Source organism: Bufo gargarizans, chromosome 5 (assembly GCF_014858855.1).
Source record: "Bufo gargarizans isolate SCDJY-AF-19 chromosome 5, ASM1485885v1, whole genome shotgun sequence".
Classification (NCBI taxonomy): Eukaryota; Metazoa; Chordata; class Amphibia; order Anura; family Bufonidae; genus Bufo; species Bufo gargarizans.
The window spans coordinates 234,326,723-234,339,044 of NC_058084.1; the positions used below are offsets into that span (position 1 = coordinate 234,326,723).

Sequence of the window (12,322 nt, forward strand, 5' to 3'; positions counted from 1 at the left end):
CACATTGGCACCAATGGCAAAGTTAGAGGTAGGTGGAGCATCCTTATAAATGATTTCATGGACTTAGATCAAAAGCAAGGAGCTCAAAGTTGGTATTTTCTGAAATACTGCCACTACCATGGCCCACACCAGAAAAGCAGCGGAAGATTAGAGAGGTTAACAAGTGGCTTAAAAATTGTTGTAGGAAGGAGGGATTTGCGTTCATGGAAAACTCTGTCGGCTATACGCTCTATTTGCAGCTGTGTTGGGGAGAATATGGCTAGAAGTTTGCTGGAGTGTTTAAAATAGGGGCGGGGGGGGGGGATAATTACATTATAGGATGGTAAAATAGTGCAGATAGTGACTTGGGGCTAGGTAATGGGACTGGGAGTGGATTAGACGGAGGGACTAGAACAGCTCATAAGGAAAGATGTAGGACAATAAATATACAAAAACCTCTGAATTGTACATATGTATTCTAATGTCAGGTGCCTGGTAATAAAACTGGTGAACTGTAAGTAGCAATGTGTGAGGAGGACTATGATATAGTGGTAATAACTGAGACATCGCTGGATAATGGCTATGGTTATGCAGTTAATGTACAGGATTACAGTCTGTTTAGAAGCGATCATAAAATATAAAGAGGGGGGAGGGGTTGGCCTTCATGTAAAGTCCTGTCTAAAGCCCACACTCCGTGAAGATATACGTGAGGGAAATGAACATGTGGAGTCACTGTGGGTAGAAATACATAGATAAGAGAGACAGGAGGCAGCACCTCGTGTGTAGAACCGTTTAACAGGTTAAAAACAAAAATACACTGATTGTGCTTACAGTTTTGAGTTGTGATGAGTCACAACCCCTGTAAATCGCTTTTGCTGGTATAAGCCCGTCCAGCTTACGGGGGTGTCTGCTGCTGCTGCCAAGGTCCTTACCTGTTGCCGTGGGATACGGTTTTAGGGATATAGGGGATAGTGGATGAATTGAAGAAATTGACCTTTTTGGAAACGGCGCTGCTGCAGAGAAAGTCAGGACTCGGTTGATAAATAAAAGTGAATCTTTATTTCTAGTTTAGTCTACGCGTTTCCGGGGGCGAACAGCCCCCTTCATTAGGACAATAAAGGTCTATATGTACATTGTGGGTGTGTGTGTTGTTTAATTTTATTTATCTGTTTGGGCGTGCTTTGCCTGGATTCTGGGGGGCAGGGAGAAGGAGGGAACAGGGGCGGGAGTGCACGAGGTCTCTGATAGAAATACATAGAGGCAAAAAGAATAATAAAACACTGATAGGGTTTGTTATAAGCCACCTAATATACCAGAGTCCACAGAAAATCTACTACTAAGGGAAATAGATGAGGCGGCAAATCATACTTTAACTTGACTGGGAAACTAAAACCTGTAGATCTCAGGTGAGAAACTAAAAACAGGTTCTTGGTGATGCTAGAGAGTCTTGTCCCAGTTACAGCCTTCCATTGGCACCGGGTGTTTTCATCCGCGCATGGGGAGAATCAACTGCGGCAGTGCAGGGACCAGGAGCGGCGAGCCAGATAAGTAAATGCAGTGTGAGGGGCCCGGGCATATGGGGAGCATTTTTTAGTCTCGGATAACCCCTTTAAGAAGTTTATTGTGAGAAAGCTACCACAAAACTGAGTGCAAAAGCAAAATAAATAAATAAAAGCATAATGACACCAAATATGAAATGCATGATGATCAGTATAGATGAGGGAATTTCATATGTTGAAATTCATTCATGCTTCGTTTGGTGGTAAAAGCAGAATTGCATTATGGATTCCGTTACCACGGACCATAATTAAATTCTATCATGGAATGGATAACAGAATGCTTTTAGAGGCATTCCGTTATTCATTCCGTCATTTTTCGTTTTTTTCATCACATATTGCATTTCATGACACTGGTAAAATGAAGTAAAAAAAATAATAATTTTTATTTATAAAAAAATGCCAAATTTACCCAAAATTTGTAAAAAAAATTGCAAATTTCCAATTTTCTATTTCTCTTATTCTATAATACATAGTAATACCTCCAAAAATAGTTATTACTTTACATTCCCCATATGTCTACTTTGTGTTTGAATCATTTTGGGAATGATAATTTTTTTTTGGGGGGGGGATGTTACAAGGCTTAGAAATTTAGAAGCAAATCTTGAAATTTTTCAGAAACTTTCAAAAACCCAATTTTTAGGGACCAGTTCAGGTCTGAAGTCACGTTGCGAAGTTACATAATAGAAACCACCCAAAACTGTGATTACCCCCCTCAAGGTAATCAAAACTGATTTTACAAACTTTGTTAACCCTTTAGGTGTTCCACAAGAATTAATAGAAAATAGAGATACAGTTTCACAATTTCACTTTTTTGGCAGATTTTCCATTTTAATAATTTTTTTACAGTTACAAAGCAAGGGTTAACAGCCAAACCAAACTCTATATTTATGGCCCCGATTCTGTAGTTTACAGAAACGCCCCATATGTGGTCGTAAACAGCTGTACGGGCACACGGCAGGGCGCAGAAGGAAAGGAATGCCATACGGTTTTTGGAAGGCATATTTTGCTGGACTGTTTTTTTTGACACCATGTCCCATTTGTAGCCCCCCTGATGCACCCCTAGAGTAGAAACTCCCAAAAAGTAGCCCCATTTTAGAAACTACAGGATAGGGTGGCAGTATTGTTGGTACTAGTTTAGGGTACATATGATTTTTGATTGCTCTATATTACACTTTTTGTGAGGCAAGATAACAAGAAATAGCTGTTTTGGCATAGTTTTTATTTTTTGTTATTTACAACATTTATCTGACAGGTTAGATCATGTGATATTTTTTATAGATCAGGTTGTTACGGATGCGGTGATACCTAATATGTATACTTTTTTTATTTATGTAAGTTTTACACAATGATTTCATTTTTGAAGCCAAAAAAAATAATATTTTTTAGTGTTTCCATTTTTTCCGTTTTTGGGCAATTACCTTGGGTAGGGTATGATTTTTGTGGGATGAGATGACGGTTTTATCGGCACTATTTTGGGGTGTGTGACTTTTTAATCGCTTGCTATTACACTTTTTACGATGTAAGGTGACAAAAAATGGTTTATTTAGCACAGTTTTTATTTTTAAATTTTTTACGGTGTTCATCTGAGGTATTAGGTCATGTGATATTTTTATAGAGCCGGTCGATATGAACGCGGCAATACCCAATATGTATACTTTTTATTTCTTTATGTAAGTTTTACACAATAATATCATTTTTGAAACAAAAAAAATATATAATGTTTTAGTGTTTCCATATTCTGAGAGCCTTAGTTTTTTCAGTTTTTGGGCGATTATCTTAGGTAGGGGCTCATTTTTTGCGGGATGAGATGACGGTTTGATTGGCAATATTTTGGGGTGCATATGACTTCATGATCGCTTGCTATTATACGTTTTGTGATGTAAGGTGACAAAAATTGTTTATTTAGCACAGTTTTTTTTTTTTTTTTACGGTGTTCATCTGAGGGGTTAGGTCATGTGATATTTTTATAGAGCCAGTCAATACGAACACGGCGATACCAAATATGTATACTTTTTTTATTTATGTAATTTTTCCACAATAAGATTTTTTAAAACCCCAAAAAATGATATTTTAGTGTCTCCATATTCTGAGCCATAGTTTTCTTATTTTTTGGGCGATTGCCTCAGGTTGGGGCTAATTTTTTGCGGGATGAGGTGACTGTTAGATTGGTACTGTTTTGGTGGTTAAACGCCTTTTTGATCGCTTGCTTTCTTTTTGTGATGTAAGGTGAACAAAAAAAATGGTTTATTTAGCACAGTTTTAAATTTTTATTTTTTACGGTGTTCATCTGAGGGGTTAGGTCATGTGATATGTTTATAGAGCCGGTCGATACGGACGCGGCAATACCTAATATGTATACTTTTTTTCCTCAATATTTTTCCGTTTTTTTTTTTTTTTTTAAAGAGGACCTTTTACTAGTTTAAAAACTAAAAACTAACTATATCAGTGGGCAGAGTTGCGCTCAGGGGTCCCCCTGCACTTACTAGTATGTCTGGGCGCCACTCCGTTCGTCCCGTATAGGCTCCGGTGTCTGCAGTTAGTTTTTAAACTAGTGAAAGGTCCTCTTTAACTTTATTTGTGGAGAATGAAGTTTTTGTTTATTTTACTTGAAACTTTTGAGGGTCTAATCCTTTACAATGCATTGCAATACTTATGCATTGGCTGTATGAGTAATACTTTGTGTAATACTCATACAGCTTCCGGCCTGTGAGATCCAGGGGGCTGGATCTCAGTCTCGTCACCGGAAGGCAGCGCAATGCCTTCCTTCGACATCGCGCTGCCTTCCATGCCATCGGGTCCCGCCCACAGCCGCATGGGGACCCGATGGCACTGCCGACCACCGCTGCCGCACCAGGTAAAAGCCGCAAAACTCAGGTCTGAATTGACGGGGGGGTCCAGCATTGTGACATGATTTCAGCGGGCATCCTGTCACAATTAACCCCCGCCGCAATCGACTTTTAAACTTAGGACGTCCCTAAGGACTCGGCAAACGTGGCGTACCGGTACGTCCTAAGTCTCTAAGGGGTTAAATGGCAACGGGGGCCCAGTGCAATCATTGTATTCCATTGCAAATGGCCCCGCTTACGATCATAGCAGGCTGGATGCTGGAGGCAGGAGGCTGGGCGGGCCAGCACTGGCAGCGTAACTTCCTATGTCACGTGCCTGCGCTGCCTGCTTCATTTATAAAGTGTACGGAGCAGGCACGTGACATAGGAAGTTATGCTGCCAGTGCCCGCACGCATGCCCAGCCTCCTGCCTCCAGCATTTAGCCTGCTATGATCGTAAGTACAGGCTGCTTAATGCTGGATCGAACATATGTATAGTTAACCATTGCTTGCCTGCAGTTACAGATACGATTAGTACAGTGAGCGGGGCCCAGTGCAATGGAATACAGTGACTGCACCGGGACCCGCTGCCATTATAAAACTAAAGGCCGGCCCCCAGCCCCTCCTCCCTCCTCGCTGATACACACGCTGGCCACGCTGTGCAGCTTGCGGTCGTGTATCAGTGTAAAAATGGCAGCCTTCGCCCATTAAGACGCACTGCCATTTTCCTCCAACTTTTGTGGGGGGGGGGGGGGGGGGGAGTGTGTCTTAGAGGGCGTAAAATACAGTAGTTGGGGGTTCAAGAATGGATGCTTGAGAAGCTAACTAAATAAACCTAAGAATAACAACATCTAATATTAAATGCTTGACATTAAAAGTGAAATTCACATTTAATAAATCCTGCAGCTATCCTTAAATTAAAAGACATACCTGATCTGTTAGGAGACATGCGAACTGGAGATATGGAGGGAGTTCTTGATGAAGAATAAGGTCGCTGTCTGTCTCTTTCAATTGTTGATGAAGATGCTACGAAGTGGTACTGAGACCAACCATCCTATCGGCAACAGCAAGAAAAAAAAAATCACTTCAGTCTTTGTAAAATGATGTCAGTTGTAATAAAAACGACCTACAGTAATACAAAGAGTTTCAAAAATAGTACATTATTATTCAGGTTATTTTTCAGCTTATTATAATTGTGGTCATGGCTACGGCCAAGAGATATCCGAAGAACCCTAAGGAGAGAAACAACGGGAACAACCTAACCCAGCTAGGCGTGTCTTAGCTGACCTGACTAAATGGCTTGTTGTGTGCCCTAAGCCATGATCGTGGGTAGGCCTGTAAGTGGGCAAAAACCAAGCCAAGTAGGGTAGAAAAGGAACTCTAATGGCATGTGCAAACTAATCCCCAAGCCAACTGCAAGGTGTCAGGGATCTAGAGCGAAAAATTCGGGGTGTATGAGCCAAGGCCAGAAGGAGACCTACAACCCATCTTGTGGATGACAAGGCCAGAGACATGATGCTCAATATTGCGGATACTGCCCCAAAGTGGAATGGAGGACCGGGAATACATTGTGAAATGGATCATGAAAAACAACTTAACCTTGTAAAGTTTTGGTTCTAGTGCGAGTACTGACAATGCCCCAGCCTCAGGAGATCTTGGGACCGAAACCTAACTGCCTAGACTATGCAGGGATGAGGGCCAAAAGAACTATGTAGATAGGTAGAGAATCCTTGAATAGTTCCCCAGACAACAGCTATCTGCTAGCCGTGGTCCGCGTGTTGTTCTACTGTGTGCCCCTGAGAATTGTCTTAACGCTTGAGACGTGAAGACTGACCTACTATCCGAATCTTCTACCGTGAGGAAATGCTGAACCTTGTCCAAGACCCGATTTAACGTGGTTGTAGGGAGTCAAAAGGGAGGTTAGTGCGACAAAAAGCTATGAGGCCATAATATACAAGATTCTGTCTATGCCCTCCCATGAGTGAGGGAATGCAATTGCAATGAAGCCACCGGCAAAAATGAATTCCTGGTCGTGGTAAAAGGGCACAGACAACCATTGGTCGGACCCCTGAAGCCATGGGGCCGAAGCAACCACCAGGGGCCAGTGGGGCCGGGCAGCCGCCGGGGTGTGATCCTTAGAATTGAGGACGGCTGGGGAGAAGATTGGGGCTTAACCCAACGGGTTTAGTAATCAACCGGGACTCGATAACCTAGAAAGACAATGACATGGGGTAAAGCTTCTTAATGAAATGAGGCTGAAATGAACCGGAAGTACTAATCTGTAAAATATAAATGAACAAAAGAAAACTTCTGAAAGGTGTGCCATGGAAAATAGTATCAGATGGCCGTATGACCTACCAATGTCGATGACAATTGTGAAATCCTCTAAGCCAAGAGCCACTCCAGCGAGCCTCTTATGGCGGGAGCCATGCGTGCGAGTCCCTTATGGCGGGAGCCATGCGTGCGAGTCCCTTATGGCGGGAGCCATGCGTGCGAGTCCCTTATGGCGGGAGCCATGCGTGCGAGTCCCTTATGGCGGGTGCCATGCGTGCGAGTCCCTTATGGCGGGTGCCATGCGTGCGAGTCCCTTATGGCGGGTGCCATGCGTGCGAGTCCCTTATGGCGGGAGCCATGCGTGCGAGTCCCTTATGGCGGGAGCCATGCGTGCGAGTCCCTTATGGCGGGAGCCATGCGTGCGAGTCCCTTATGGCGGGAGCCATGCGTGCGAGTCCCTTATGGCGGGAGCCATGCGTGCGAGTCCCTTATGGCGGGAGCCATGCGTGCGAGTCCCATATGGCAGAAGCCATGCATGTGATACTCATATGGCAGAAAAAAGTATCAGGTGGCTGTGCGAACTAAAAGTGTCGGTGCCAATTGTGAAACAGCCACTCGGGCGAGCCTCTTATGGTTTTTTTTTTTTAAACACTCACACACACCAGAATGCCTTGGGGACTCGCATAACCATGACCCCCTCCAACAGCAAACCTGGGACACTAACCAGCCTACAACCATGTCGTACCCCTAACAAACAAAACATGAAAAACAGTCAAGGGGCCCCCGGAGCCATAAGGCCGGATCAATCATAGGGCCCCCGAACACAGAGGATGACGTTGCGGTGACGATAAGTAATTAAAACGTAAGCCGGACCTGATAGGATATGCAGTGGCTTGAATGATTGGATTGACTAGAAGGTGGCCTAAGGAACATAACTGCCAACAGGCGCTGAAAATATAGACATTAGAAATCCCAAGCACGTGCATACATAAAACACTAACCACCGCAAACCATAAAACGTAAACATGAAATTGAAACAGATGGAAGAAAAACAAGAGCCTGAGGCATTGCAAGTGCGCTAAGAGAAGTCTCTTATCGTGACAAACAAATGAACAGCTTGTGAAAACATAGCAGGAGACTTACTCCTATTGGCCGACTGACCTCCGCTGAGGAGCTGTTTGGTGAACTGGGGCAGGAGACCAATCTGAGTGAATACAAACCAGAAGTAACAGGAGACCAGTCTGAGTGAATATGAACCAGGAATAAAGAACCAGAGCGGTGGGAGCAGACTGCCCCGGTGAGACTATTGAGTAAAACCATGACGTAGCAATGGTACCTAAAAAACATGGAATGGGCGCAGCTCCGAGTATGGGTAGCACATGAAAAGCATGGTTTATGCAGACGTGTGAATGCAATTTGAAAGTGAGCAGAGTATTGATGTGATGCAAAAGCAGACACGTGAACGCAGCTCTAGTAGTGAGTGGAGTATAGGACAAGATGTAAAAGCAGACATGCGGACGCAGCTTTGGATGTGAACGGAATATTAACTTGATGTGACAGCAGACATGGAAAGCGGCTTTGGTGAGTGGGGTATACGATGTGGTGTAGCAGTAGAAGTGTGAACACAACTCTGGGTATAAGCAGAGCATGAAATGTGGTATAACAGCAGCTCTGGTTGTGAACGGAGCATAACATAGATGTAACAGCGACATGAATGCAGTTCTTGAAATGGGCCTGGAAAGAACCTGTAGTAGTATAGGACGTGTGAACGCAGCTCTGGGTGCGAGTAGAGTAAACCTGATATACCGATAGAGTGGGGTATGGCAGAGACTTATTTTAACAACAAAACATGACATAGCGTAGTGTCAGCAGCGGCTGAACCTAACGGTCCAATTGTCACCCAACATTTAGCTTGTCCTGGGCGATCCAGGTAACAAGACAAATGACATAGCATGGTATCTGCAGTAGCTGAACCTGGGGGATCCAGGTGACATACAACATTTAACATGGCCTGGATGATCCAGGTGACCTACAACATTTAATGCGGCCTGGACGATCCAGGTGACATACAACATTTAACGCGGCCTGGACGATCCAGGTAACACATAACATGTAACTCAGCCTGGGTGATCCAGGTAACAAGACAAAATGACATAGCCGGTATCTGCAGTGGCTGAACCTGGGCGATCCAGGTGACATACAATATTTAACTCAGCCTGAGCGATCCAGGTAACAAGACAAAAACATATAGTATCAGACGTGGCTGAACCTGGACGGACAAGGTAACATGCAGCCTGTGCACCTGAGAACACACGCCTGTGAGTGAGGGTGTGGCTCGTATATGAAGAGCCTCCGTCCCTCCCACAAATGCAGGCTGACTAATCAGCCTTACCAACTAAATGAAGCATACTGAGCTTCCTGTCACTGGGCTTGCCGAACCAAGTGGATTGTGAATAGACTGAGAAACAAAAAGTTGAAAACAGCAGTAAAATGTGGCCATACACAATAGATTCATGTTGGCCAATTTTGGTGGGACCAGTCAACCATCTAATGTGCATAAAGGTGTCCCAGCTTACCCCTGATGATGATGGAAATAAGCATTGTGAACACTGAATTTCAACATGCCCAATTCTTTATTCTTACTGAAGATAAGCTGTTGTCAAACATAATTGGAATAGCCAATTGTATTTACATGCTCTGTGGAGTGTGCATTTGGAACAAAATAATTTTTATTAGAATTTTCAAAGAAATTTCAATATAACATACAGAAAATTGAATGTTTCACACGTAATATTACTTCATATCACATGAGGTGAGAACACATAATCTACATTTAAAATATAATTAACGATGCATGTATCAGAATAAATTGCAGTAAAATAAAATTAACATATACACAAAAATGCCTTCTTAAATCTTTGTTAACTTTAACATTAAATGTATAGAGAACCTGAGAGGAACTAAATATATATTATTCTTTTTAACTTGGATAATTTTTATTTAATTTTCATCAAAATCTAAAATAGTAGTAATATACAATTTCCCAAAATGAACACACCACCCAATACCCCCCTTCTTCACCACCACCACCTAGGAAGCAGGAAAGCAAAAAATAAAAAAAAAATATATAATTAGACAAGTCTTAAACCCCGACAACTATGTTTATTCCTACCATCAGGTCTAACCAATTAAGCCAGGAGTACCAGATTTCAAACCACTTGTAAACTGTCTTTTTCAGAGCAAAAACATCTATATTCCATCACCGTGTAATCCACATTTTTTTGCAGACTTGACTAGTTAAGGGGACAGAAGAAAGCCATTCTTTAGAAATAACCCTACATGTGAGAAAAAGCTGTTTAAGCACACATGCAAATTGGGCTTAAATCAAAAATACCTACTGAAATCCCCAAGAATACAATATACTGGATCAAAAGTAATTGTAATCGATTTACTTATTTTACTCACTGATAAAGCACTAACCAGGGGCCGACATACCGTCTCTGCAGCCACTTCAGCAGCACAGTGGACCAGCATGGGAGGGGCCCCATTCTAAAACATGAACTACATAGATAAACTTATGTGGCTGCTGCCACAATCCAGTGGCATAGCTATAGGGGGTCGCTGCAGTCACTGTTGCGACTGACTCTTAAGCCATGGGGATCGACACCATCCTTCTTGCGAGTAGTGCACTGCTAAATATGTATATTTTAATTTATAAGACGCAGTGTGTCTTATAAAGTGAATACTAATGAGTGCTTCTATTATAGAAGAGCTCACTAGTCTGAAGGAGGAGCAGGAGTGATGTAGTGTGGGCGCTGTACTCACCCCTCCTACTTGGTCTCCTTCAGGCTGCACTACACACAGCGTCAGGATGTACAGCGCACACTATGACCTGACCTTGCACAAAGTAAAATGAGAGTTCTGCGCAGGGTGAAGGAGGTAGTTATTAATGGTACACACTCAGATTGGGTCACTGTCACTAGTGGGCCCTGTTCTCTTCAATATAATATTAATGATCTTGTAGAAGGCTTGCACAGTAAAATATCAATTTTTGCAGATGACACTAAACTGTGTAAAGTAATTAACACTGAAGAGGACAGTATACTGCTACAGAGGGGTCTGGATAGATTGGTGGCTTGGGCAGAGAAGTGGCAGATGAGGTTTAACACTGACAAATGTAAGATTATGCACATGGGAAGGAAAATGCAAGTCACCTGTACATACTAAATGGTAAAACACTGGGTAACACTAACATGTAAAAGGACCTTGGAATTTTAGTGAACAGCAAACTAAGCTGTAGAAACCAGTGTCAGGCAGCTGCTGCCAAGGCCAATAAGATAATGGGTTGCATCAAAAGGGGCATAGATGCCCGTGATGAGAACATAGTCCTACCACTTTACAAATCACTAGTCAGACCACAAATCGAGTACTGTGTACAGTTCTGGGCTCCTATGAACAAGGCAGACATAGCAGAGCTAAAGAAGGTTCAGAGGAGGGCAACTAAAGTAATAATTGGAATGGGTGGACTACCGTTCCCTGAAAGATTATCAAAATTAGGGTTATTCAATTTAGAAAAAAGACGACTGAGGGGAGATCTAATAACTATGTATAAATATATCAGGGGTCAGTACAGAGATCTCTCCCATCATCGATTTATCCCCAGGACTGTTACTGTGATGAGCGGAAATCCTCTGCATCTGGCGGAAAGAAGGTTTGTATACAAACATAGAGGATAATTCTTTACAGTAAGAGCAGTGAGACTATGGAACTCTCTGTCTGAGGAGGTGGTGATGGTGAGTACAATAAAGGAATTCAGGAGGGGCCTGGATGTATTTCTGGAGCGTAATAATATTACAGGCTATAGCTACTAGAGAGGGGTCGTTGATGCCACCCACGGTTACACCTCGTCTCCATATCGCACAGGCCGTGATCAAGGTCCGGTTAGGACCGAAACGTTGGCCTTGCTTCTGTTATACAAATAACCGTGATGGTGTTGGACACAATAATAAAATATTAATTTTTCAAATCTACTAATTTGAGAGTGCCGTGGATTCATATAGATATTTTGTATTGTCACACATTATTAGGGGGTATTTTTGTACTGGTGCACATTATAAGGGGGAATTGTTCTATTTGCACACATTGTAAGGAGAATAAGTACTACTGGGGGACTACGGGGAACATGATTACTAGTATGGGCATTATGGGGGCATTATTACTTTTGGTGCCCAATAGAGACTTTATCACTATTGAGAGCACTGTTAACACTGAGTGATTGCATTTATTTTTGGGGGACATTATGGATACACTAGTGTCAGAAATACTATTTCCCGGGCGCAGTTATTTTTATTTTGTTAGTTTGTTACTGTTATTTTATTTATTGTCTTTTTGTTAAATTCTGCAGAGACAAGTGATGGCTGGAAGAAGTCATCATGGAAGTTTGGTCTGAATGGAGAAGATGAGGAAAGAGAATGTCTACATTAGAGGAGACATCACTAGATGTATGAGGTATGTTTGCATTGTATGTAATGGTTTCCAAATCTTTAACAGTACCGCTGGAGGCAAGGGGTTAGGTTGAGCATTTGGTATGGGGAAGGCACCATTTTTGCCTCTGGCAGCAGAAGGGCTAGGTGCACCCCTGCCCCAAAGCACTGAGGAAAGGGGGGGCACATTCTTTGCACAGGG

The 12,322-nt window shown here is 42.7% G+C and overlaps 1 protein-coding gene across 1 annotated transcript in view; it reads right to left on the reverse strand.

The window, feature by feature from the left end:
- The window catches only part of CTNND2 (catenin delta 2), a 1,220,390-nt gene that overhangs the window by 165,075 nt on the left and 1,042,993 nt on the right, over positions 1 to 12,322 (reverse strand). Inside the window, exon 19 of the mRNA XM_044295464.1 lies at positions 5,294 to 5,417. Coding sequence (XP_044151399.1) covers positions 5,294 to 5,417 — 124 coding nt within the window. The remainder of the gene's footprint in view (positions 1 to 5,293; positions 5,418 to 12,322) is intronic.